This window comes from Tachysurus fulvidraco, chromosome 23 (assembly GCF_022655615.1).
Source record: "Tachysurus fulvidraco isolate hzauxx_2018 chromosome 23, HZAU_PFXX_2.0, whole genome shotgun sequence".
In the NCBI taxonomy this organism is placed as follows: Eukaryota; Metazoa; Chordata; class Actinopteri; order Siluriformes; family Bagridae; genus Tachysurus; species Tachysurus fulvidraco.
The window spans coordinates 753522-781021 of NC_062540.1; the positions used below are offsets into that span (position 1 = coordinate 753522).

The 27500-nt window shown below is 42.8% G+C and overlaps 4 protein-coding genes and 1 non-coding gene across 10 annotated transcripts in view; 4 read left to right on the forward strand and 1 right to left on the reverse strand.

Annotated features, from left to right (window-relative positions):
• Positions 1–7332, forward strand: part of LOC113652980 (pleckstrin homology domain-containing family G member 1) — a 33470-nt gene extending 26138 nt beyond the window's left edge. For 4 of the 6 annotated variants that reach the window (XM_027162331.2, XM_047807074.1, XM_047807075.1 and 1 more), the window contains exons 12-18: positions 891–968; positions 1056–1091; positions 1184–1206; positions 1300–1479; positions 1712–1831; positions 1919–4487; positions 4702–7332. In XM_027162331.2, the coding sequence (XP_027018132.2) occupies positions 891–968; positions 1056–1091; positions 1184–1206; positions 1300–1479; positions 1712–1831; positions 1919–4487; positions 4702–5630 (3935 nt within the window). In that variant the 3' untranslated portion in view covers positions 5631–7332. The remainder of the gene's footprint in view (positions 1–890; positions 969–1055; positions 1092–1183; positions 1207–1299; positions 1480–1711; positions 1832–1918; positions 4488–4701) is intronic. The other 2 variants (XM_047807073.1, XM_047807076.1) reach the window with 2 other exon arrangements.
• Positions 7333–8056: 724 nt separating this feature from the next.
• Positions 8057–13819, forward strand: tcp1 (t-complex 1). The gene is made up of 12 exons (XM_027162335.2): positions 8057–8212; positions 8885–8970; positions 9125–9253; positions 9604–9701; positions 9992–10102; positions 10218–10399; positions 10836–10962; positions 11353–11528; positions 11796–11919; positions 11996–12188; positions 12504–12667; positions 13405–13819. Exons 1-12 carry the CDS (start codon positions 8140–8142, stop codon positions 13616–13618), a joined length of 1677 nt encoding a protein of 558 aa, XP_027018136.1. The 5' UTR covers positions 8057–8139; the 3' UTR covers positions 13619–13819.
• On the forward strand, positions 9362–9496 carry LOC113653092. The gene has a single exon (XR_003443020.1). It is a non-coding gene; the product is annotated as a small nucleolar RNA SNORA29 (small nucleolar RNA).
• Positions 13685–17055, reverse strand: LOC113652985 (inactive serine protease 35). Its single transcript, XM_027162337.2, has 2 exons — positions 16776–17055; positions 13685–15721 (listed from the first exon to the last, which is right to left on the reverse strand). Exon 2 carries the CDS (start codon positions 15705–15707, stop codon positions 14532–14534), a length of 1176 nt encoding a protein of 391 aa, XP_027018138.1. The 5' UTR covers positions 15708–15721; positions 16776–17055; the 3' UTR covers positions 13685–14531.
• A 6009-nt stretch (positions 17056–23064) lies between these two features.
• tent5ab (terminal nucleotidyltransferase 5Ab) overlaps positions 23065–27500 on the forward strand; it is a 6401-nt gene continuing 1965 nt past the window's right edge. Inside the window, exons 1-3 of the mRNA XM_047807070.1 lie at positions 23065–23356; positions 24160–25096; positions 26568–27500. The exon at positions 26568–27500 is cut by the window's right edge and continues 932 nt beyond it. Coding sequence (XP_047663026.1) covers positions 24689–25096; positions 26568–27368 — 1209 coding nt within the window. The 5' untranslated portion in view covers positions 23065–23356; positions 24160–24688 and the 3' untranslated portion in view covers positions 27369–27500. The remainder of the gene's footprint in view (positions 23357–24159; positions 25097–26567) is intronic.

The window sequence follows — 27500 nt, forward strand, 5'->3', positions numbered from 1 at the left end:
TCGATTGTTTATATTTTAGATTGTTTTGATTTAATAATTTAAATTTAATTGTATTTAAACATGCCTTCAAAATAAAATACAGTTACAACAAAAAATGAATATAAAGTGATTTAATTTTTTAACTCACTACAACACTAAATCAATGAGAACCCTGAGCTTGTTTCTTTACAACGAGACGGTTCCATCTGGGGTAATAGGAGACAATGACACCCGAAGTCTGTCGCTTATGTCCAGTTTATTCCGTCGTTTTGTTTCGGTTGCCATCACTGCAGAAATCCCCGCTTCACACAGATAGCATGTCGGACATGACGATAGGGATGTAAGTGCTGTGGTGACAATCTCAGGGTATTCCGCCATGACTTTAATCCAGAACACCGGCAGAGTTTCTAACTTTCTAACGACGTCTGTTTCGTGCTCATTTTTGCTAATTTGTGGGTTAAATTTGAGCAAACACAATATACACGTACACCAAGCACTGTTAAACATGACAAAGTACCGGTGAACAGAGAGAAGAGCGATACACACCTTCTCTCTCCACCAAAGCTACAACACCACTGCCGCTCGCAGCCGCTCAGCTCCAGACGTCACCTAAACCCGGCCCGATATCACGATATTTTGCGCATGCGCGGTATCGGTGCGGCTTTAGGTGACGTCTCTCAGCTCCCGGTTATTAACCTCTCGTCCATGGAAAGTCGCACAAACCCGAGAGAAATACACCACAGTAAATAAAATGGAAATAATTGAATGTTCCTTGAGGTACCATTTGGTCCACGGACCGGGGGTTGGAGACCACTGCTCTGGAGAATCACCACAAAACTAACCTTCCATTTGGGTTCCATTGGTTGATTGTATTCATAGATGTTGTAATGTTTGTTCTTTAATCCCTGTAGACCAGTTTAGCCCCGAGGGCCAGAACAGAATCAACCTGAAAGAAGGTCCTTCACCCAGAAGAGCGCGCAGGAAGACGGGTAGGATTCACAGGAAGTTGAATAAGCAGCATTGTTTCCATTATGCATTAATTCCAGTTAACTTATATCCTTTGCCTCATTTCCCAGAACCTTTGTCCAAACTGCTCAAAAACAAACATGCAAGTAAGTATGTGAAAAACGTAAAGCTTAATAATGGTCCCTAGACATCAGAAAAGTTTGATTGTCTTGATTTGTTTTCTGTTTTGTGTTAACAGTATCCAGTCCAGATATACAGAAGGTTTGTCCTTTTTTTGAAACACGCATACTAAAGCGGTTGGGAGTAAATGTAATAAAATTATAAAAAGGAAGCTTTCTTCTGGATCATTTACAGCGAAGCAGTTTTGGTGCAACCCTTCTGTCTCCTGTAGTCCATCTGGGCACCATTGGTCGATCACGTAGCCTCGTCAGCCAATCACAGGAATCACTGGACCCTGGCGACCACGGCGACCACAGTGACGTAGATGAGGGGTTGCATCCACAGGATGCTGACGATGAAGATGACAGTGGACTGGTGAGTACTTTTTTGAACTGTAACCTTTACCCTTCACAACTGGTGGATTATTTCTAGCCTCTCTTTGTTTTCTTTCCTTCCCCCGACCCTGGAGGTGTGAACCACTAAGCCACCGTGCCCCCTGATCTGGAACAATTGTCCAAAATCTGGTTTTAGATTTTGGGTTTAGGTTGTTTGGGGTTTTTACTGGTAATCCAGCCCTGATCTTGTGCAAAATCTTCTGTATCTTTAGGGCTCTGGAGGAAAGCTACGTGTACCTGGAAAGAGTAGCAGAAAGAGGCTAAATGCCCAGGTATCAGTGGACAGCATCGACCAGTGGAAGAACCGTAGCCTTGACCATATCGATCTACAGGTGATATAATCACTAACATGAACCACAAAAAAATTGTAGTAAAAAAAAATTATAAAAATATAACATCTTTTGTTCTTTATTCCCCAGACAGCCAAAGAGTCTCTGCAGAAAGAGACAGTGCACACACCCATCTTACGGGTGACCTGTCCTTCAGAAACACGGGTTGATGATCAATTTTCCCAGTTTCTGGGTAGAAGCAGTGGACATTCTGTGCCAAATATATGGGCAGACCACAGGGTGCGTCGAGCCATGTTCCCTACTCGTCAAAAGACTGTCCAAATTGATGACGATGAAGACATCTATCAGATGTTTGTTCCAACTGAAAATGACACAAGTGGGCATGATGCCGAAAGCGATCATGATGCAGTTGATGATCGTCCTGGACGCCCGTGCAGCTGGCATGTTGAACAGACAAAGTCAGGGCGGTTAGACCTCCCGGCCAGCAGGGGAAAAGTTTTACGGAGGGCAAGTAGTGTTGGAGAGCAGCAAAGCGAGCGACAAAGTCCTACAAAGAGAGCTGTCCTCAAAGAAGAAGTACACGATAATACAGAATCATCGAGTAATGAGATATCCGGATCTTCTTCAGCAGAACAGCTAACAATCGATGATATTGAGAATGTTTATGACAATATTAGCTATGAAGAACTGCAGGCCATGGGACTCATTCGGAAGGATCCGGAGGTTACTCACTCCTCTTCAGAAGAGAAACCGGTCGTACCTCCACAAATCTTAGTTTCTCCAGTTGAATTCAAGAGCTCCTCTGAAAGCAACAGGTCTTCAGGCCAAGAGGGAGCACCATTTGAATCTGCTGTGCAGACACCCGATGAAGAGGAAAATGTCTATGATACCATTGTGTTTCATGACCTGCCACCTCCGGTCACTGAGAAAGGAAAGGGAAATGAACAAGCAGACAAACAGGATTACCTGCAATCAGCCATGACGGACTTGACATTTAGCCAGAACACAGGAACTGTTGTTATAGATGAAACACCAAATCTGGAGCACAGCAAAGCAACAACTCGACCCCTTCCTGAGATTCCCATTGTTTCAATTACTGATATGGACAGAGCATCAACTTTGGATAAAACCTCCGAGCAGTCTGTGGCTGATCACATGTCAGAGCAAGTTGATGAGATCTGGAATGATCTGGAAAATTACATCCGGGATAATGAAAAGAAACCAGACAAGCTTCCTGCTGCATTCCCTGTCAATAGACCAGAATCCCCACGCAAGATTCGTGATTCTCAAAGTAAAAAGGAAAGTTCTTCGGATAAATTACACAACTCTCCAACAAAGGCAGTCAAAACTCAGCCAAAATCACAAGAATCTCAAGAAAAGACACGGAAATCGCATCAATCTCCCAGCAAAAAATGTGGTTCTGGACGCAAAAATACTGACTCTCAAGTCAAAACAGATGTTGCAAAGAAGGTAAAGAAAAGCACATCATCACCCAGTCCTCCAGCCTTCCACCCTATTCCAACATTTAAATTTCCAGTGCTCAGTGTTCCCAAACTTGTGCGAGAGCCGACATTTGAGATTGATGAGCCTGAATCCCCTCCTTCAACACCTCCTGCTACACCTTCTCATTCCCAGGTCTCCACCTCTGCTCCCCAGGTCTCCACCTCTGCTCCCCAGGTCTCCACCTCTGCTCCCCAGGTCTCCACCTCTGCTCCCCAGGTCTCCGCCTCTGCTCCCCAGATCTCCACCTCTGCTCCCCAGATCTCCACCTCTGCTCCCCAGGTATCGACCCAGGTCTCCACCTCTGCTCCCCAGGTATCGACCCAGGTCTCTATCTCCGCTCCCCAGGTATCGACCCAGGTCTCCACCTCTGCTCCCCAGGTATCGACCCAGGTCTCCACTTCTGCTCCCCGGGTATTAACCCAGGTCTCCACCTCTGCTTCCCAGGTATCGATCCAGGTCTCGAGCCCCGCTCCCCAGGTCTCGAGCCCCGCTCCCCAGGTCTCGAGCCCCGCTCCCCAGGTCTCGAGCCCCGCTCCCCAGGTCTCGAGCCCCGCTCCCCAGGTCTCGAGCCCCGCTCCCCAGGTCTCGAGCCCCGCTCCCCAGGTCTCGAGCCCCGCTCCCCAGGTCTCGAGCCCCGCTCCCCAGGTCTCGAGCCCCGCTCCCCAGGTCTCCACATCTGCTCCTCAAGTCTTGAACCCTTTACCTCAAGTCTCCAGCCCTATCAGCCAAGTCTCAAGCAATGTTCCCCATGTCCAAGTCTCCTGCCCTATTCCTGAAATCCAAATCTCCAGCCCTGAACCTCCACCTGGCACAGTCAAGAGCATTCGGAACAAACTAGCTAGGCTTAGCAGTGGAAGCTTCCGCATTGATGATGATGATGAGGATCCTCCTACACAGAAAGACCCCGAGCTGCAAACACTGTTTAGTGGTTTGGACCCTTCTTTCTTACCTCTGACATCTTCTGGTCTTCTTTTGGCTGGAGATGCTGGTGACCAGCTTCTGGATTTAGGGGAGAAAGGTAGAAACAGAGTATTCCTGATGGCAAGACAATACAGCCAGAAGATCAAGAAGGCTAATCAGCTGTTGAAAATGAAGAGCATGGACCATGAGCCCAGCTGCACAAGACTCAGGACAAACAAGGCAAAAGATTTAGCTGCGATTCTGGAAGAGAAAAAGCAAGGTGGAGCTGCTATAGGTGAGCTATCAGGATGTCTGTAGGCATTATGTTGTATGTGTATGTATTTTTTACGTCCTGTGGTCTTTATTAGCCAACATATTATGCTTTAGATGTTACTTTAGTTGCTTATGGTGTATCCCTGAATCTGCTCCCACCTCTCTCTCTCTCTCTCTCTCTCTCTCTCTCTCTCTCTCTCTCTCTCTCTCTCTCTTGTCTTCTTTTATTTTTCCAGGAGCAAGGATAGCTGAGTATTCTCAGTTATATGAGCAAGTGATGTTTAAGGAGCCTTCTACTACTACTCCAGTGCTGAAATCTTCAGCTAGCGTGTCAGGACCTCACCCGTTGTACTCGCGCTCAAGTTTGTCTTCCTCCCCATCTCTACCTGAGAGTGCTTTCCCAGAGACCGACTGGTTAAACTGCACCTACAGCAATGGCGAACTTGCCGGCTTTGTGTCCTGGCCTGCTGATGTTGAAGGGTGCTCTTCGACCCCTCAGCAAAAGTTGTCTCCTGCAATATCTGCCCCTGCCTTGAAGAACCTTCCCCCACCTCTGAGCACTCCATCCAATCAACGCTGGAGTGCCTGTGTGACTCCATCCAGCAAAGATGACTCTGAACATGTTTATAGCACATTGGGGCAGCACAATTTTAAAACTCCACTTTATAGCCGCTGTCAGTCCTCGTCCTCGTTGGCTGAGCAGCAAGAGAAAGAGAACAGCAGGAGTTTTGGAAATCTGGGACAAACCAGTCGTCCAGGAGGGGATGCGATTGCAGGACATGGTCTTGGGCCTCGGCAGCGCAGCCTTCCTGAGAGTCCTGCCCAAACGACCTCGGACCTTTCCCAGTCATGTGATCTCACACTAAGGGACTCTCAGCAAGTGCTGGTGCTGGACAGACAGACAAATCTGAATGCGATCAGTGCCACACAGAACTACCTGGCCAATTTCAAAGACAACGGCGATGATGATGATGATTATGTCGAAATCCGATCCGAGGATGAGAGTGACGGCATGGAAAAGGGCAGTACAGTGAGCCCACAATCAGCTCTGCACAGCTACGTCTGGAATGACCCCGACGACAGTCAGCAAGCACTCAATCAGCCCAAAATTGTCCAGTCACTGCGAGAGAAGTTCCAGTGTCTTGGTTCCAGCAGTTTTGCATAAGGAACGGACACTACTTTTAATTCTACCTGGAGTTGCGAAAATAAAGGCAATTGAATATATTACCACATGGAAAATGTTACATGATGCAAAGCTCATTGATAAATTATAGGATTACGACAAGTTAGGTAAACGATTTGCATCACAGCTTCAGTGGATCTTAGGTCCTTAGTATATGCACTCACAATTCACTCGAATATGACACCTCATATTTTTCATTCATATAATAACTGGTAATGCACTAAGCACATTTTGCCATAAGTATAGATTCAAATAAAAGATTTACTGTTTAAATTCCTTTTTTTTTATAATGGGTATTGATCTTGACTTGAACTTGCATGATTGGGCTGAGGAGCGTCTATCAGTCTGAGAGAGTTTCTTTTTAAGTGTTAAGATTTTAGCACTTTCTTTCTCAAGCCACAACCTAGCAGCCATTTTGCTAAGAATTCCACCGCAAAACATTTCAGGTAGCCTTGGAAAAAATTTTAATTTGTCGATCCAACTTAACGTTTCCGTTATTGTCGATGCAAAGCCGATATATTAGTGGCTGTCCGTAATCGATCAGGCTGCCTTTACAGTTGCTACATAAAGAAAATTAGGTCGTTATCTACTGTTACTGGTTACGTCTGCATGACCGTGTGTTCTCGAAGACCAAAAATACATTAAAAATACACATATATTTTACTAGGTAATAATAGGAATCAATATATACTGTATATAAGCCATAGATATATTTTAGATAGTTTGATAAAGGAGGCCTATCCATGCTTACCATTGGTCAGATAAAGTTTTTCCTCGATATGTTTCTGTTTGCCTCACATTTAAACTATACGCCTGACTAAGGCTTTAAGAAAAAAAATTATTTAGTACTGTCATCGATAAGCAATAAGTCATAATTTAGGCTGATTTTAAATCATTACCGAGGACCAGGTTAGCACCAGGTTACTTACAGACTCACAGTTAGAACTGTTGTATATTTCATTTAGGCATTTCTGCTTTTGTTCAGAATGTTTCACAATCACTCGCTCTCACTGTCCAAGCCCACGGATTTGTCACTAGTTAAGTTACTTTAAAAAAAAAAACACTGGTTCATCACACACACGTCGTTTGTTACTCGTTTGACATTTTTAGAATCACATTAAAATTTTTCAGATTTTTATTTATTTATTTTCTTTTATTGCCGTCCTGTTTGAGATATTCCAAGTCTAACGTAGTAATATTTATTAAATATCTACTGTCAGTAGCAATAATTTGGTTTAAGCTGTTTACAGTTATTGTCGATTTTCTTCCCCATGAGCACTGAGCAAGACTATCGCCATATTGGAACAAATAAAGATAGAATTATTAAAATCCAGTTAATATCTTCAGTGAAAATGTACCAAATTGGTAAAAATATATATATATATAAATGAAGTATGTTTATAAGTTCCATGTTTTTTGGGGGTTTTTTTGTACATTGTTTCTTGTTTCACTGGGGATTGCTATCATTTGTCCATCTGGTTTGCACTTTTTTATTTTAATTTTTTATTGCTTTTTTTATTTGTTATGATGTACATTTTAGTTTGTCATTGAGTGTTGCCATAGTTTTGCTCTGTCTTAATTTTAAATTAAATGTACTGTATCTTTTGTTTTTATAAAACTGCCTAGTTGTAACTGCTCAAGGAAACCGATGTATCAAAGGCAATAAATAAAATTTCAGTTCAAACATGTTTGTGGGCATCATACTTTTTTTTATATTTCTACACTCAATGGGCTCCATTGATTAATTAAAGATTATTTTTGTAAATTTATCTCAGTTCTACAACATAATGACAACCACAGTTTTCAGCAATAATACAGACTCGAATGCACAAATACTCGGTCTATTTTTGTTATATAGTTCACTTATATAAAAGGTTCGTAACACTTTAATAGATCTTGTAAAATCTACCAATTTTACTACAGTCTATTGTTTAAGCAAAATCAAGATAAAAACATTCCACAATATTAATAAACATGAATTCACGATGTTATAATGGAGCTTTTGGCGCCATCTAGTGTTCAAATTAAAAGGTTGCAACAAATTCTTTATTTAAAGTTAAAATTGAACCCACAAATATTTTATATACTGTATGTATCTATATAATGATCTCTTTCCTCTCTTTGTGCCTGAAATCAGTAATTATAATATGTATTTATAACGTAAGTTAAACAAACACATTTATTCAGGTGATAAGAGAGTGTATTGTCACCCAACCCGGTAGGGGGCGCTAATGAAAGCTTCAGTTTAATGGGAAATGTAGTTCCCATGTAGTTCCCCGTGATAAATGTCATCTATTGACAAAAATATATATTATCTGAACGTTCAGACACAGTGCGATGTGTTATTTTGTTGTATGTAATCTATTAGCACGCTAGCATTAGCATTTCTCTGACAAGATCCGGAAAATCTCGAATGTTCCATAAAGCACAACTTCCGGTTAGCGGTTTCCCATAATGCAGCGCGGCTCCTCTTTTCTTCTCTCGGATCAACATGTCGGCTATGGACGGACCGTTAAGCGTGCTGGGGCAGAGAAGTACCGGCGAGTCCGTGAGGGCACAAAACGGTAACGTTTACCCAACGTACACAAAGTAAATCACTACCTTTAGCATTAGCGAGGCGACGTGCATGAACGTAAAATACCAAAAAAAAACAAAACATGAGGTATTAGCTTGAAGCTAACTAAGCGGCGCGTGCGGCCTCACGTGCGCGTCTGTAGGAACATGAGGTTAAAATATCAATAAACATTAAATTATAAATACAGTGAAGAGAAATTAGTGTTTTTATGTTAGTTAGTTGGTTAGTGAGTGAGTTAGTTGGTTAGTTAGTCTCCGTGTTTAGTGTCGACGCCCTTTATTGTGAGCAGCAGCGACTTTATTGTGTTTTATTTATTGAACTCACGAATAAAGTTGACACACAACGAGGAGTTTGTTATAAATGTCTATAAAATAAAGTGTGAAGAAAGTCCCAGGAGAGGAAGAGAATAAAAAGAGGAAAGTAAAGAGTTAAAACTACAGACATGTAAAATCTTGTGACTTCAGGCTTATTGAAGCTTCATCACTGTTTATTATCATATTAATCTGTAACAGTGGATGTGGATAATAATCCCTGATGGTTTGAGCCTGTAAACCTGAGTAAGTTTGTGTGTGTGATGTGATGAAGCTGTCATTCCGGAGCCTGTAGCGGGATTGACAACGTGCTGGATGTTGTGTGTAAATGATATATAACTGTGTTTCAGTGATGGCGGCTTCGTCCATCGCCAACATCGTGAAGAGCTCGCTGGGTCCTGTAGGACTTGACAAGATGTTGGTGGACGATATCGGAGTGAGTAATCTGATTATCACCTGAACGTCTCCTACGCTTTTATTTCTACAGTTTGCCCTGTATCGCTGTCGTAGCATCGTTACTGTGAAGCTACACGAGATTTGTACAGATTTTGTGCAACGTCAAAACGAAATAACTCAAATTTCTTTGTTAGGACGTGACCATCACGAACGACGGTGCCACCATCCTGAAGCTGCTGGAGGTGGAACATCCTGCCGCCAAAGTGCTGTGTGAACTCGCAGAACTGCAGGACAAAGAGGTCGGAGACGGGACTACGTCTGTGGTAAGACAATCCTTCGGTAGTGCACTACACATTCGCGCCAGTCTGGTTTGGGACACGTCCACTGTGGACTCGTGGTGTTTATAATGAGATGGAGAGTGTGCACATGTACATCCTGTGTTTGTACCACCTCCTGCTAATCAGTGTGTGTGGCTATGCTAACAGGACAGAGAAAGTGTATCAGAGTCTGAAGAGTCTGCAGAGTCTCTCCTGCTGTCTCTATATGAACTGATACAACATTCACAACCAAGATCATGTTAATAACTCCTGGTTGTAAGTGTACCTGAGCCTGTGTGTGTGTGTGTGTGTGTGTGTGTGTGTGTGTGTGTGTGTGTGTGTGTGTGTGTGTGTAGGTGATAATTGCTGCAGAGCTGTTGAAGAATGCAGATGAATTGGTGAGGCAGAAGATCCACCCCACCTCCATCATTAGTGGATACAGACTCGCCTGCAAGTAAGAGCGCGTGCACACACACACACACACACTTGTTTGTTTTCTCTTATTTACTTTTATTGGTCTAAATAGAACATTAATCTTCTGTCTACTTTTTTCTTTCTGCTTTTTTTTTTTTTTTTAATTTTGTTATTTTTTCTCTCTTTTTTTTTGTTCTTTTTAACAATTTTTGTAAACATTTTTGATGTTTCTGTTTTTCTTGATAGTTTGCTCTCAATTCTTTCTTTCTCCATGTTTCTTATTTGTAGTTTTATTATTTATTTTTATTGAATATTGTGTGTGTGTTTCAGGGAGGCGGTGCGCTACATTAATGAGAATCTGACCATCAGTACAGATGATTTGGGCCGCGAGTGTTTGGTTAATGCAGCCAAGACCTCCATGTCCTCCAAGATCATCGGAGTGTATCCTCTTTGCTTCACACACACGTGTACTTACAATCATTAAGTGGTTTTAGGGCTTTGTTATACCGTGAGTTTGCGCTGTGAGCCGTTTGACCCTTGACCCCAGATCCTTCAGTGATGCGGATTTCTTTGCTGACATGGTGGTGGATGCTGCCGTGGCAGTGAAGTTTGTGGACTCTAAAGGCGTGGCTCGATACCCAATCAACTCTGTGAACGTTCTGAAGGCTCACGGCCGCAGCCAGAAGGAGAGCTTCCTGGTCAACGGTTACGCCCTCAACTGCACCGTCGGCTCACAAGGTGTGGAATCATCCCATCGCTATGCCCTGGTGTCTTCCCATTTTAGTTGCTGCCACACTGATGATGTGTGTGTGTGTAGTTATACGCGTGGGAAAAAGCAGAGCTGACTCAAAGCCTCATACACACACACACAAACCTGTGTTTCTGTTGTGCTCAGAGTCGTACACAATCTTAACTACTCCAAGGATGTTTAATTTTATTTTGGCACGAACGGATAAAAAAAAAAATCCTGTTGAAAAAGAATGGAATAAGTTTTCAGTATTAGTCACAACAGTGTGGATTATTTACAGTGCGGCTGTTTGATGCCAATCAGAAAGTATTACAAACTAGAACGTTACAGACAAGAACTGTATTAGAATGTGGAGAATATATAAGGATTAATCTCAGAGAAATTGTGAGATATGAATTGTGTGCGTGTGTGTGTGTGTGCGCGCAGGGATGGTGAAGAGAGTACAGAATGCCAAGATTGCGTGTTTGGACTTCAGCCTGCAGAAAGCCAAGATGAAGCTGGGAGTGCAGGTCATCATCAACGACCCGGAGAAACTCAACCAGATCAGACAGAGGTGTGTGTGTGAGAGAGAACGAGGATGTGTGTGTTCCCATTTCAATTGCTGCCACACTGACCGTGTGTGTGAAGTTATACGCGTGGGACAAAGCAGAATTGACCCAAAGCCTTTTGCATGCAGACACACACACTATTGTGTTTGTTGTGTCTTTGGGTTGTACACACACTTTAGTTCAGTACTGAAGTTTAAGGTGATTCATCAGCTTCAGCTCTTGTTCAAAGCTGTGTGTGTTGTTTAGTTATGTTCTCTCCCGTCTGGCAGGTGTGTGTGTGTGTGTGTGTGTGTGTGTGTGTGTGTGTGTGTGTGTGTGTGTGTGTGTGTGTGTGTGTGTGTGTGTGTGTGTGTGTGTGGTTTATTAAAGTTTGTTGATTTATTTCTCTGCTCCAGAGAGTCGGACATCACTAAGGAACGTATCCAGAAGATCTTGTCGGCGGGGGCGACTGTCGTCCTGACAACCGGTGGGATTGATGACATGTGCCTGAAGTACTTTGTGGATGCCGGAGCAATGGCAGTGCGCCGTGTGCTGAAGAAAGACCTCAAACGCATCGCCAAGGCAACCGGGGGTAAGCCACACCCACTCAGGAAGTGATGCTGCACCTTTTCAAAATGTTTGCTTGGGTTTTTTTTTTTTTTTTTTAATATAAAATTGTTTACAAAAAGCTATTAATGCTTCACAATTCTTCAGAATATACACATTTATTTTCTATTTACTTTTTTGTAGTTTAAAGTGTTATTTTCATTAGAGTTTTCAGATGAATTGATCACAAGCCGTTCGTTTTCACTCCAGGTCACGGGTGAGGATTTTTAATTAGTTTTCTTTTTTCCTGCAGCTACCATCTGCTCGTCTCTCTCCAACCTGGAGGGTGAGGAGTCGTATGAGGTGGCCTTGTTGGGTCAGGCGGAGGAAGTGGTGCAGGAGAGGGTGTGTGATGACGAGCTCATCCTCATCAAGAAGTAAGTCGGACATCTTACTCTCACTGCTCTCTACACACCAAAATAACTTCACCACTTAACTCGTGTTGTGTGTTAGTACGAAGGCTCGCACATCAGCCTCTATCATCCTGCGTGGAGCGAATGACTTCATGTGTGACGAGATGGAGCGCTCCCTCCATGATGCACTGTGTGTGGTGAAGAGGGTGCTGGAGTCCAAGTCTGTGGTTCCAGGAGGGGGCGCTGTGGAGGCAGCTCTGTCCATCTACCTGGAGAACTACGCCACCAGCATGGTGAGCATCAAACCAGCTATGTTTCAAAACATGGCAAAAAAAATGTATATATATATTTTTTGTATTCATAGTTTTGTTAATTTGACTCTTTGAATCAGTTCATGTCTGACTTTAAGCACTGTTTAATAATACATGTGACTGAGGTCATGACATATCTGCATATTTTTATTTATTATAAAAATACTGTATTAGTAAAAGCAGGTGAAATTGTTAGGGTTGATTTTCATTATTTATGAATTTATCTTCAGTTGCTATAAAAGTCCAGGGGTTTGTTTTCATGATTACTTAGCAACGTGTGTGTGTGTGTGTGTGTAGGGTTCACGGGAGCAGCTGGCAATTGCAGAATTTGCTCGTTCATTGCTCGTCATCCCCAAAACGTTGGCAGTGAATGCGGCTCAGGATTCCACAGATCTTGTGGCCAAACTTAGAGCTTTTCACAATGAAGCACAGGTCAACCCTGAACGCAAAAACCTCAAGTGGTGAGTCACACAACTCAGTCCATCACTGACATCCCTGAGTGTTTCCACATAAGAGGAGTGTTTGAAATGTCGTATTTTATCACTTGGATTTATTTGTAAGGAATTCTTTGAGACGGTTTTCATTTGATTCGTCGTCTTAATTTGATGTTTGCTTCCATTTGTGATTTTTCCAGAATATTCAGGGAATCAAATAGAAACGAGTCACAGAAATAGATTCAAATAGTCCGTCGTTGGATGTGATGAACATTTAAATACAATGGATCTTAAAAGAATTACTCTGGTGTTGGATCTTTGAATCCATTTCTTTGTGATTCTTTGAACATTTATTAGCTTTTGATCCTTTGCTTTAAATTCAGCTCTTTATAAATATTTTCATACTCTGTGCAAAGATTCAGTATTTTTTACTGAACTGAGCCATTTCTATATGACTCTTCAAATCTTTTGTCTTCTGTAGTTTCAAGTTAAACATGTTGCTCGGCCTTAGTTAGAGGGAGTTATTCTACCAAACACAAGATAAACATGTTGATCGTTCATCATCTTAGAGTTTTCCAGACACAGGAATGGGGGGATAATCTGTTTACTGGACACCAGGATGTCATTGTGATCTCAGTGTTTCATGCCGGTCCTTGTTTGGTCTAACACATATTGGAGGGCTGTATGCATTTGTGACATGTTTGGAAAACACTTCTGCAATGTGAAAACTAAACAGAGCGCTGTGTGTGTGTGTGTGCGCGCAGGATCGGTTTGGACCTGGTGAACGGAAAGCCAAGGGATAACAAGCAGGCTGGCGTGTACGAGCCCACGATGGTCAAAACCAAGAGCCTGAAATTCGCCACTGAGGCGGCCATAACGATCCTGCGTATCGACGACCTCATCAAACTCTTCCCTGAGCCTAAAGAGGGCGGGTCTTCGTATCAGGATGCTGTCCAGTCAGGCTCTCTGGAGCAGTAAAGCCTCGGCCGGTCCATATTTATTAAGATCCCACCATGTTCTAGCGGTTGTAGCTTAGCCCATGCACTTAGCTTGTGTTTGTTTTTGCTACCGCAGCAATGCAGCTTGCTGCTAAATCACCTGTAATGACCTGTAATGACCTGTAATTCACTTTCTCTGATCTGTTTAGGAAATAAACAGGAAGTGGTTGTGTACAACTGATTCGTCTGTTCACCCAGTTCATTTGTCTAAATAAAGAGAAGCTTGATATCAGACTTAAACAAAGTTGTCGTAAACAATGACACCTCATAGGCAGCATTTCTGATCCAAGTTCTCCTTTTAAAACATGGTGTCCTATAAAGTCCATCATCAGAGAAGGACATCGCATAATTCGTTTCACCAGCGAGGGACTTGTACAAAATTAAAAATAAGGAAACCCTTAGAACTGAAAAGTAGTGTCTGTAAAACTTAACATTTTATCTCTGTTCAAAAAATTAACTATAATGAAAAAAACTTGATTATTCTGATATTTAATTCCTAATTGCATTAAACGAATAATCAGCTTGAGATTAGCACCAAAATGTTTAGCACCTTTTGGACAGGAAGTTCTGATTTAAAAAAAAGACACAGCAGGTTTTTTTGTATCCCGAAGGCAGTTGATCTGTATAAAGTTGTGATGTTAAAATAAATCAGAACTGAAGTAGGAAGTAAAGCAGAGGATGTAAGTCTGCTTTAAATTTAAACTCATAAACATGTGGTACAAAATAATGTTTTGAGCGAAAGCTGCCATAAATTTGAAGTAAAGGATTGTGGGATAGCAGAACTCATGGTTCTTAAACCAAACTAAACCAAATTCAGACATGTGGCTGATGATCACATCTGTAATAGAGTCCGTTTTTCACCCGGATGAAATTTCAGACGTTCCGCGGTCGTCTCAGTCTGAAAAGCACTTCTCAGCGTCTCCGTGGATCCACAGGCAAATCTGGGCGAGCTTCACTGGTGTGATTCTCACAGCTACATTGTAGTCTGTGTGTGAGCCGTTCCCATCCTTCACGCTCCTGTGTCCCGAGAACACGCCAATTACTTTTCTCCTCCACTTCCCCTCATCCTTTGCAGCCATCTTCCAGAGTCTCACGTACACTCCTGCACCGCTCGAGCCTCTCTGAGTGTCACAGTGCTGGTACATCAGATCGCCAGACTCCTCCGTCACTGAGCAGAACCTGTACACCATCTGCCCTTCGTGGTCATCATCAAAACTGGAGAAGTGGATCCGTGTGACCTGAGGGACCACGCCCAAATCCATGTGTTTCATCGGGAGTCTACGCTTCAGCTCCAGAAGAGCGTAGTCATAATCAAGGGTCATGTCGTTTCCCACGTCACTCATCCATCCTTGTGGAACATACGTTTGCTTGACACGTGTCCACCGGAGCGCCGGCTGCTCACAGTTTTTGCAGGATTTTCTTTTACGCCGATTTTTCCTCTTCTTTTCTTTTCTCTTATTCTGATTCCTCTTGTTTTCTCTCTTCATTGTGTTTCTCCTCCTCCCTGTTCTTTTCCGCAGCATCAGCGCACCCACACGCAGCCTTTTTAACCCCCTTCGGTATGCCTGACCGTCGTGGATGCAGTGTGCCGCCGTCAGCACGTGTTTGGGTGACACTAAAATCCCAGAGCATCCAATCGAAAGCTTCACCGATGCCGAGAACGGGAAGTTTGTAACAAAGTGCTTGTCTGAGATCGTGAAGCGGCCGTCTGTGCCGTAAATCTGACGTTTCCTGCGTGAGAGAGTGGCGAGAGAAGAGGACGAGATGTTCCTCACACCCTGCAGCTCCACCTCTGTCAGAGTCCGAGTTCCATTCTGATAAAGCGTCTCATAGGCGAGGACACGCTCCAGGTCAATGGTTCCAGGGTCTGGAAGGTTCCTCTGGCACTCAATTCCACAGACTGCATTCGGTTCTCCAAAACCTCCATCGCTGAATTTGGGACTCTGGAGTCGCAACGTCTTCCTGTTCACAAGCCGAGGAAGGTTACCGTCACTGTGGAGTTCCTTATTTAACTCAAATGAGAATGGAACCATCAGAGAGACAGTGAGCAGGAGAGGAAGAGGAAACATTGTTCTTCCTCAACCTGAAAGAGAAACAGAGAAACCATGAGAAGAGCATGAAGTATGAGCCTCACACCTTTCCACCACAAAACACTACTGAAGAACTTTTTGTTGTGGGTTGGAGCTCAGCGTCCTGAAAGCTGTGACCATCCTGGTCTCTGTGAACCTGTGAACATCACTAATGGTTTTTTTATACGTAAATATAACCTTAACATAATTGTTATTACATAAAACAGGCAGCAGAGCAGTGATATGAGTCTCCTCAACAGGAACTCATCCAGGAACCTAAAAAGTTCCCTAAAAGGTTATGGAACACTGATAGAAACAAACCTAAAGCTGAGAGTTTACCAGATTTGGTCCTCAATAAAGTCCAGTCTGATTGTTTATATGTTTTTATTCTGTTTGATTTTCATTTATGTAAAAGTTTTATAGTGAAATCTGGCAACTGTTTGAGACAAATGCTGTGTGGTCGAGATACAGGACATAACAAAAGTAAATAGAAGTAAACACACACACACACACACACACACACACACACACACACACACACACACACACACACACACACACACACTACAAGCAGCTGGAGTGAAAGCTGGAGCTTCTCATCTGTTTTAAACAGTAACATCTTTCTGGCTTCTTGTGTAAGAATGCTGTGCCCACGTGTGTGAGTTAAAGACAAATCGATCTGTCACGTTAATCACACACGTGAAAAACATGCATGTGATCTTAACCATGTAATGTCCATGTAAACTGCACACGTGAGCACACGTGACATCAGGTGAGACTGCACCTGCGTAAAAGAACTGAATAACAAATCGTCTAAAGAACACGTGTAAAAGTCCCGCTATTAACGTGTTAACTCCAGGTGACTCTGTAAAGGAGGTTCATCACGTATATCATTAGAATTACTGCAGATAAATAGACAATAAATAGATAATAAATAGATAATTATGACCGGAAACAGGGAAGAGAAACTCGGCAAACTTTTAATTCATAACCATTTTAAGGTGTCTTCAGTTCACACACGTCATTAATACTGTAATAGAGGAGGAAGAGAGGAGATAAAGTCAGTACCTCGGTGCGGAGCGGAAACGCAGCTTCGGCGGAGTCGCAGCACAGGAGACTGGCAAAGGCGAGACTCGGTAGCGAGTCGGTTCTTATGGACCGAATCTTGGAGAGTCGATTCACAAATCACAAACAAAAAAGTTTTTAAACGTGAGGAAAAGTCGTGTGTCCGTGTAAAAACAACACCACCACTAAACATTAGACATGACGGACACACTTCTCACCACAAGGAACAAAATTATAAATGAAAGACAAAAAAAAGCAGCATTTTGTTACAAGGAGCTTAAATTATTATTTACTGCATTTAAAGCTACAGCGAAGATAAACATCCTCCTCCTCCTCCTCCTCCTCCTCATTCTCCTCCGGCCCCCCCCCCCCCACCACCACATATAAAACAGACTTTATTTCGTTTGTATTAATGAGGAAAATTATTTTAATTTAGGACATAGTTATAATTATACTTTAATGACCAGGAACTATGCTGGTCGCTATGGTAACAGTGTACACGTCATAATCTCACTTTACTGTAAATAAACGTGCTCTGTTAGTTTGTTACAGTTTATACACCATCACACAGATAACATGCATGTGTGTGTGTATGTGTTTGTGTGTGTCTGTGTGTTTGTGCATGTCTTTCTGTGTGCGTGTGTGTGTTTGTGTGTGTCTGCGTGTGTGCATGTCTGCGTCTGTGTGTCTGTGTGTTTGTGTCTGTGTATTTGTGTCTGCGTGTGTGTGTCTCTGTGTGTTTCTGTGTGTGCATGTCTGCGTGTGTGTGTCTCTGTGTGTTTCTGTGTGTGCATGTCTGCGTGTGTGTGTCTCTGTGTGTTTCTGTGTGTGCATGTCTGCGTGTGTGTGTGTTCACTTTTCTCCGAGTGAGATCCCTGTACATCCCTCTTTAATCCTCACACTGATCCTCTGTATCCCAAAACTAAGGAGTTTTCTTCTTATCTTTATCTCCTTTCTCTGAATATCACAAAAATGAGTCACCACTTGAATTAAACCCAAAGCTTTTCTTTATTTTCATTAACCACCTCTTAGACCCTATATCTATCATACTAATAATACTAATAATACTACTACCACCACTAATAATAATAATAATAATAATAATAATAATAATAATAATAATAGTGTACTGTATGCTAATAACTTCAGTGTTGACACCACCGTGTGTTTTCTGATGTATAATTTCTCCTGTTCAATTATACATTATTGTTGTTATTATATGTATAAAACTACATTAGTTGTCAGGGCTGTCAAGTGTCACACACTGAGAGTGACAGTCACTCATGTCGGTCTTTTGTCACGCTCTCCCGCCACACATTGTATTTCTCACGCAAAAAAACTTTTTATTTATTTTATCTTATTTTGACTATTTATCATATATTTAATAAGCCGCAGCACCCAAAATGTATCAGTCCGCACCGCTGTCTCTGTGGAACCGGGCAGGAACCAAGCGCGTCTCGGTTCTTAGTCGAACCTGACACTTATCAGCAAATCAAAACAAGAGGCTACACAACAGCCAATCAGAAAATAGCACTATTGTATCTGGGTGAGATTTAATGCAACAACCAATAATAATAATAATAATAATAATAATAATAATAATAATAATAATAATAATAATAATAATAAACATATTCATTAGTGAGGGTTGTCTCTGGACGGGACATTGTCCTCAGTCATGACCCTAAAAATGTCTGGGCTTGTGCTGAACTGTTTTATATGGGAGCAACATTACACATGATAAAGGGGTCTAAAAAGGCAACAAACACTTACAATAAACACCACCAGTCATAATCTCTCTCTCTCTCTCTCTCTCTCTCTCTCTCTCTCTCTCTCTCTCTCTCTCTCTCTCTCTCATTGGAGATGTCACTCTTGCCTGTCTTCAAAACCTGAGAGCCCTGAGTTATCATTCTAATGCTTCTTTAAATCAGCAATCGTTTCCGTTTACAGAAAGGCTTTGGGTTTAAACCATATAACCACAGGAAGAGAGGAGACATCATTTCCTGTTTACAGAGGTCCTACTTCCTGTATTTTGGAGGGACTTTACACATACACAATAAACTCCTGAGAACTTTAGGTGAGTGATGGCTTTGCAGCTTGAAACCGATAGATTAATCTTGTGTGTGTGTGTGTGTGTGTGTGTGTGTGTGTACATGTGCATGTGTGTGCATGTGTGGGCATGTGTGTGTACATGTGCATGTGTGTGCATGTGTGGGCATGTGTGTGTATATGTGTGTGTCTGTGTGTTTGTGCAAGTCTGAGTGTGTGTGTGAATGTGTGTGTGTGTGTGTGTGTGTGTGTGTGTGCACCCGCGCACATGTGTTTTGAAACTAACATCATTTCACTCAGGAGCACTTGTGGTTATTAGTGAACACACACTCACATGCACACACACACACACACACACACTCAGACTCGCACAAATACACAGACACACTCATACTCGCACCAACACACAAACACACACACATGCACACATGCACACACACAGACACACACACACAAACACACACACACTCACACACACACACAGAATGAGTGTCATGAGTGTTTTAGTAGTAAATCCATAAGACAGATGTTATAACAGTGATGTGTTAACAGCCAGTGATGCAGCAGCGCTAATAAAACGGACTATAACACACTACAGTGATGATCAGAGAGTCCTATAACTGTGGGGTCACGTCACCTGCACACACGTCAAGTGAACACAAACCTGACCTGTTATTTCCACACAGTGCACAATCCTAACACATCTGAGAAAAGTGCCCAGCTAACGACGCTAACATTAGCCAGTCCTTCTGTTAGACAGCAAGCACCACAGAGCCTATATATTTATTAAGGTCATTATTTTCATTGGCAGACAGATTTTCCACAGTCTGTGTGATATTAGTGTTTTACTCCCAGACGTTTCTGGAAACAGCTCTTTCCCATCTCAGCAGCGCTGCTGGCCGAGTGGCTGTTATTACTGCAGTAATCACACGCTGATCTGCTACTTCATGTCAGATTTCAACACACAGGCTGCATTTTTCTCTCATTCGCTCATGAAGGAAATGAAGCATAAGGTCCTTATCTCTATAGTTTATCTTCATATATCATTCTTCAGTCCTCCTTCTCCTTTTTCCATAATCATGGCTCTGCACTGCATCATGCACGACATGAAATATAACCTGAGTAACTCCTCTTTTACAAACTGGCTTCAATTAAAAGGAAAAACCTCGTTCAAAAATAATCACCCCTCTGTTCCTGCTAGCTACATCCATCTGTGAAGAATTAATCCTGTGGAAAACGTCCAATACAAACTCCTCTGTTCGTGTGTGAGAATAAAGTTTACTTATTTATTTAATTCTGTCTCATTCTAATCTTATTATTACTGTATTAACAACTTACACACAACAGCCACAAAGGGATTATCATTATAATGGTCAGGTTTTCTGTGATCTGTGAGGAGAAATGTGTGTGTGTGTGTGTGTGTGTGTGTGTGTGTGTGTGTGTGTGTGTGTGTGTGTGTGTGTGTGTGTGTGTGATGTGGTGAAGGAGTCTCCACTGTTAGGTCATGTGTGTATATGAGTGTGTGTTTGTGATTGTGTGTGTGTGTGTGTGTGTGTGTGTGTATGATGTGGTGAAGGAGTCTCCACTGTTAGGTCATGTGTGTATATGTGTGTGTGTTTGTGATTGTGTGTGTGTGTGTGTGTGTGTGTGTGTGTGTGTGTGTGTGTGTGTGTGTGTGTGTGTGTGTGTGTGTGTGATGTGGTGAAGGAAAGGAGTCTCCAATGTTAGGTGATGTGTGTGTGTATGTGTGTGATTTTGTATGTGTGTGTGTGATCGTGTGTTTCTGATTGTGTATGTATGTGTTTGTGAGAAAGAGAGAGAGAGAGAGAGAGAGAGACAGAGAGAGAGAGCGAGTAAGGAGGACAGACAGACAGACAGACAGACAGACAGACAGACAGACAGACAGACAGAGATAATAAAGTTTATGTTCAGATAAATACGCTTCTTCCTTCCAAGTCATGACTCAGAGCTGAACTGGGAGGCAATGAAAACGTACAATAATCATTATTTACTATAAAATGATGGAATTTTATCATGGCATTTTTAAATGTTTGTGTTAATCATCAGGGTCAGATTTCTGAGTACATTCCTTCTTGTTGGTGTTGGTTCTACTGCAGTGTGTGTGTGTGTGTGTGTGTGTGTGTGTGTGTGTGTGTGTGTGTGTGTGTGTGTGTGTGTGTGTGTGTGTGTGTGTGTGTGTGTGCACCATAAACTCCTCTGTGCTGAAGACGGAAGGTTCCAGATGCTCTGGAGGATTAAATGTAACTCAAAACTCTAACCCTTCAGAATTAAAAAGAGAAATTTCCAACATACAGAAAATATTAAATTATTATTATTATTATTATTATTATTATTATTATTATTATTCAGGTGCAGTAAAGGAATCTTAAGTCAGAGCTGCAGCAGTTCTCTCAGATTCTCTCTCTCTCCCACACACACACACACAAACAAACACACACACACACACACACACACACACACACACACACACACACACACACACACACACACACGCACACACACACAGTTTGTGTGGTTCAAATTATTGCACATTCTGATTATTTAGTATCATGTGTGCGTCATGTGCATGTTATACGCTCCATAACGTACACGACGATTTCAGCATGTTTGTGTTTAATAAAGTAACAATTAAAGCAGAAGCTGTGAAGTTTATTAGTGTGTGTTTGTGTTTGTGTGTTAAACCACACAGTTTCAGGAAATCCACTTGGCTGAGATCTCACTAACTCAGCAAAAACACCACAGCCATTTTACTTCCTCTCATGGTTGCCATGACGACCTGTCCATCATCCCTCCCCTTCATTCAGCTCCAATCCCAACACAGTGCATTTGACTGACACGAAAGAGACACTCATTTATTTAATTTTAACACGATCGATAGAAATCAGACTCAACACAGACTCGCTGAACGTCAACAACATCAAATGGGATAAATGATATGAGTTGAAGGAAAATGTGGCACTTTATCTTCTCACTGCAAACACACTACTGTTCTGTTCTAATCCCATTGATGATGGTGTTTATGTGCACTGTATAGTGAATAAGGTGTGTGGATGAGGATCTTCACTTGTTCTTCACATCATCATTCTCCAGTAAAGGGTAAAGATCAGGAGTCTTCGGTCTTCTCCACAACTGATGGCTGATTGGAGACCAAGATGAACTAAATAAACAAGTGGAGAGACTCGACTGGAGCACAAACCTGCAACCACACGGATGTAAAACTGAACATCTCTAGTGTAGGGAATTGCATATAAGGTGTAGGGTATAATGTATATGGGTGCCAAAACTTTAATATACAAGAAGGTGTGGTCATGTCTGGTTCAGCTAAGGAAACCTCCAAGAGGAAGTGTGTGTTCGTCTTATGGAGGTCATACAGAGCACTTCAGGATTGCAACACACACACACCCACACCCACACACACACACACACACACACACACACACACACACACACCAAGAAGCAGATTATTTTCACAGAATATCTCTGAAAGCAGAAGCAGTGTGTGTGTGTGTGTGTGTGTGTGTGTGTGTGTGTGTGTGTGTGTGTGTGTGTGTGTGTGTGTGACATTAATAGTGTTAGTTTATAATGTTCGATTAGAGCACACAAACACACACACATATATACACACACACACACACACACACACACACACACACACACACACACACACACACACACACACACACACACACACACACACACACACCAAGAAGCAGATTATTTTCACAGAATGTCTCTGAAAGCAGAAGCAGTGTGTGTGTGTGACATTAATAGTGTACACACAAACACACACACACACACACACACACACACACACACACACACACACACACACACACACACACACACACACACACACACACACACAGACACACCAAGAAGCAGAATGTCTCTGAGAGCAGAAGCAGTGTGTGTGTGTGTGTGTGTGTGTGTGTGTGTGTGTGTGTGTGTGTGTGTGTGTGTGTGTGTGTGTGTGTGTGTGTAAAACACTAATAGTGTTAGTTTATAATGTTCGATTAGAGATGATGCAAACACAACACACAGACAAACACACACACACACACACACCATTGTATTTCCCTTCCTCTCCTCCAGAGGGCGCTGCAGCACAGTTTCTCTCTTTTTCACTCCATAAAGAAAACTAACTACACTTTTTAATTATAATAATTTTATTAAACGTCATTACTAAATAATACTAAAGACGATGATCTTTTTTAACCATAATAATGTTGAATTATTAAAACTAATAAATTTGTCAGTGATTGACTAAAAGCTATAACACAACAGTAAACATTAGTGATGTAAGTAAAAAAGGAAGAAAAGTATTTAAATCAACTGAACTGAGCCCAGTGCATCAGAAGTGGGCGGGGCTTAAATTATGACACTGCACTATTGGCAGCCCAAGAACTCAGGGTTAGAGAGGAAGGGAGAGAGAGAGAGAGAGAGGGAGAGAGAGAGAGAGAGAGAGCAGACGTGTGGAGCAGCAGCATGGAGGAGATGCAACTCACTACACAGAGGTAAGGATTTCACATATACACACACACACACACACACACACACACACACACACACACACACACACACACACACACACACACACACACAGTACAATTAACAATTATTACATACATTCAGACAGAATTGCCTATTGCAGTGTTTGGTTCAGTAGTACTTAAGTGTTAAACAAAACACTGAAATATTTTAACACACATTTACACACTGAACACACACAATGTTGTGACAGTCAGTTCTACAGTCAGTGTTAATTACTGCAAAATTGAATTCTACACACTGAGTGTTAATTCAGTACAGGAAGTGTAAATGCTGTAAATGTTTAATTGTTCAGTGCTGAATGTTTTAATTCTGCAGTTAATTCAGTACTTTACACGTGAGTGCATTCTGAATACAGCTGCACGTGTTAATTAAACATAGCTCACTTTTACACCGTAGGCATCAACTCTGCACTCTAATATCCTGTGTTTTGGTGTTCATTCATCCCTGCATGCATTAATTAGAATAATGCTACAGGTGTTAATTCCACAGTGCATATGTTCATCATCACATGCATTCATTCTGGTCTGTATGTTAATTCAGGACTGAATTCTATTCAATTATACATTAAGTACAAATACTTAATTCAGTAGAAGTGTTAATTCTACTCTAACACAGCAGTCTGAACACTGGGCTCGTCATAACGCGGTGTTTATGACACCTTTATAAAAGTATTACACTCAATAACCATTTCTACATCACGCCGCATAAAGTATTGACACCTCTCTACCCGCTCTTTCAGTTTTTTTTCTACCTTCTCTTTCTCCAGAACCACAGCCATGTGAAGATGAAGGTCTGCTGACGTCCAATGAAGACACAGAAGCGAGTGATAGGAAACTGCCACACTGAACCCCTCCCCTAAACACACACCGCAGGACAGTTCGGATGGAATACGTCGTGTTTCAGCCTTAATCTCTAACAGGGACTGAATAAAATTCCACCCAAAACTTCCATTCTTCTGATCCTCATCAAACCTGCTTCAGTGGATCAAAGTGTGCATGTTTGTCAGTGTAGAAAAATATGATGGCTTCAGTAACACACATTCGTGACTTTACGTGAGCCCTGACAAACTCTTACAGCATATTAACCCCTGATACGCTAACAGCTAGCTGAGCCAAGATCACAAACACAGGCTTTTTTTTGGACTGGATTTGTTTTTGATTCGTTTTTATCCAGTTCTCTTTTAAAGCATTTATTAATAACAGAAATGACTGGAAAATGACAACATAATGGTCGATTTGTTCAAGTTCTTGATTAAAAACCATCATTTTTTGGGTGAGTCTCATCATTAAATCGTCATGGACGTGGATACGGAGTGGAAGGAGAGGAAGCACAGCAGCTTTTGCATACTGAACTGGGATCAGGTGAAGCGTTTGGACACCGTCCTCACCGAGCCAATCCCCATCCACGGCCGGTGGAGTTTCCCCACGCTGCAGATGAAGCCAAGGGACATCGTTAAAGCTGTGCGTCGCAGAATGTTTGAGCAGAACATCTACGTACGTGAGGTTCGGCTAAACGGCTCGGCCGCTAGCCACGTCCTGCACGAGGACAACGGCTTGGGGTATAAAGACCTGGACCTGATCTTCTGCACCAAGTTAAAGGATGAGCTGGACTTCCAGACGGTCAAGGACATAGTGCTGAATGCTCTCCTGGACTTCCTGCCTGCAATAGTGAACAAGACCAAAATAACGCCACTCACGCTAAAGGTAACTCGGCTCCGTCCCAAATAATCATCTGTATTTTACCAGAATTATGACAAAATTATGACAATTTTAAACAACAAATGTTAGAACTGAGAAAATGCGAGAAGATTATTACCCATGATGCAACTCTGCTGCACATACCGAACAGTGTGAGATCATCAATATGGTAACATTTATTTAGCAGTCTGCATACACACACACACACACACACACACACACACACACACACACACACATATACACTGTCTCACACACACACACACACACACACACACACACATACACCGTCTCACACACACACACACACACACACACACACACACACACACACACACACACACACACACACACACACACACACACACACCACTCACACACACACATACACCACTCACACACACACACACACACACACTCACACACACATACACCACTCACACACACATACACCACTCACACACACACACACACACACACACACACACCACCCACACCACTCACCACCCACCCACACCCCCACACACACCCACTCACACACACCCACCCACCACACACCACCCACACACTCACACCACTCACACACACACCCCCACCCACACCCACACCACCACCATCCCCCCACACCCCACCACCACACACACCACCCTCACCACCCCACTCACACACACACACACACACACACACATACACCACTCACACACACACACACACATACACCACTCACACACACATACACCACTCACACACACACACACACACACACACACACACACACACACACACACACACACACACACACACACATACACCACTCACACACACACACACACACACAAACACACACACACACCACTCTCTCACTCTGCACGTTTGTGTGAAAGAGTTATTACAGAAAATTAATCAACACCTTCTGTAATAACACATTAGAGAACTTGTGGGTTTGTGGAAGGAAGCAGAAGTGATAAGAGATAAACACCGTGTTCTGCTTTCACTATCTGTGGATGAAGAGTGATAAATTCTCCACATCACACTTGTCTCTCGTCACTGAAACCGGTCCAGTGGACATGTTCTGGAACCTGAAATAAACCTTCACTCAGTTTACTTCAGCGAGCGCTCAGTCGCTTTCTCTCCATCCTCATGTTTTATTTTCAGCTCTCGACACACAAACTCTCAGACCATGTCACGTTCTCCAACATGTGATCCTCATGTGATGGAGGAACCAGTCTCACTCCCAGACATTACGTCACTGAGTGACTGTATAGTCCAACACTCACTAACACTTTATTATCTACACACTTCCAACATTCAGACAAGCAAGAGAACCGTCAAGAGCTCTTTCCATCCCAAACGTTCCAATTCAGGAAGCCAAGAACCTCTCACATTTTACATAAGAGAACATGTTCAAATCTCCTTTACACACTCTCTCTCTCTCTCTCTCTCTCTCTCTCTCTCTCTCTCTCTCTCTCTCTCTCAGGAGGCGTATGTTCAGAAGATGGTAAAGGTGTGTAATGACTCGGACCGCTGGAGTCTCATCTCTCTGTCCAATAACAGCGGGAAGAACGTGGAGCTGAAGTTTGTTGACTCTCTGCGGCGTCAGTTCGAGTTCAGCGTTGATTCATTCCAAATACGCTTGGACTCGCTACTTCTGTTCTACGAGTGCTCTCTGGAGAACGTCATGAACTCCTCGTTCCACCCCTCCGTCATGGCCGAGAGCGTCTATGGCGATTTCTCTGAGGCTCTGGATCACCTCCAACAGCGTCTCATTGTCACACACAACCCTGAAGAGATCCGTGGCGGCGGCCTGCTGAAATACTGCCACCTGATGCTGCGAGGCTTCCGTGCCCCGAATCTCTGGGAGAAAGGCGACTACCGCGAGCTGCTTCAGCGCTACATGTGTTCTCGCTTCTTCATTGACTTCCCTGGGGCATCTGAGCAGCATTGGAAGCTTGAGTCCTACCTCCAGAGCCATTTTGTTGGGCAGGAGGAGTGTAAATTTGCGTACCTGAGCATGCTGCACGGCGTGGTGCGAGAGAGCAGCGCGTGTCTGATGAACCGCGAGAGATGCCGAGTGCTCGAGATCATCGCTGCAATGGCTGTAAGAGCGCTGGCTGAACACAGCCACGTCCCAAATGTGGAAAACGTCACGTGTTATTACCAGCCTGCTCCATACATCAAAGACAGGAACTTCAGCAACTACAGCGTGGCTCAGGTGCAAAACGTGTTCACCTGCAACACGGACCAATCAGGACAAGTCTGGTTCTGTTTGTTCATCTGAGACGTGCTGATGTACAGTTTCCCTGCCAGACGATCAGAGTGGAGCTAACGATAGATAGCACCACAGACCGACCAGAATCATGTGACGAACAAGAAACAGACCAATCAGAGCTCTGGATTCTTCTCCTCTGCT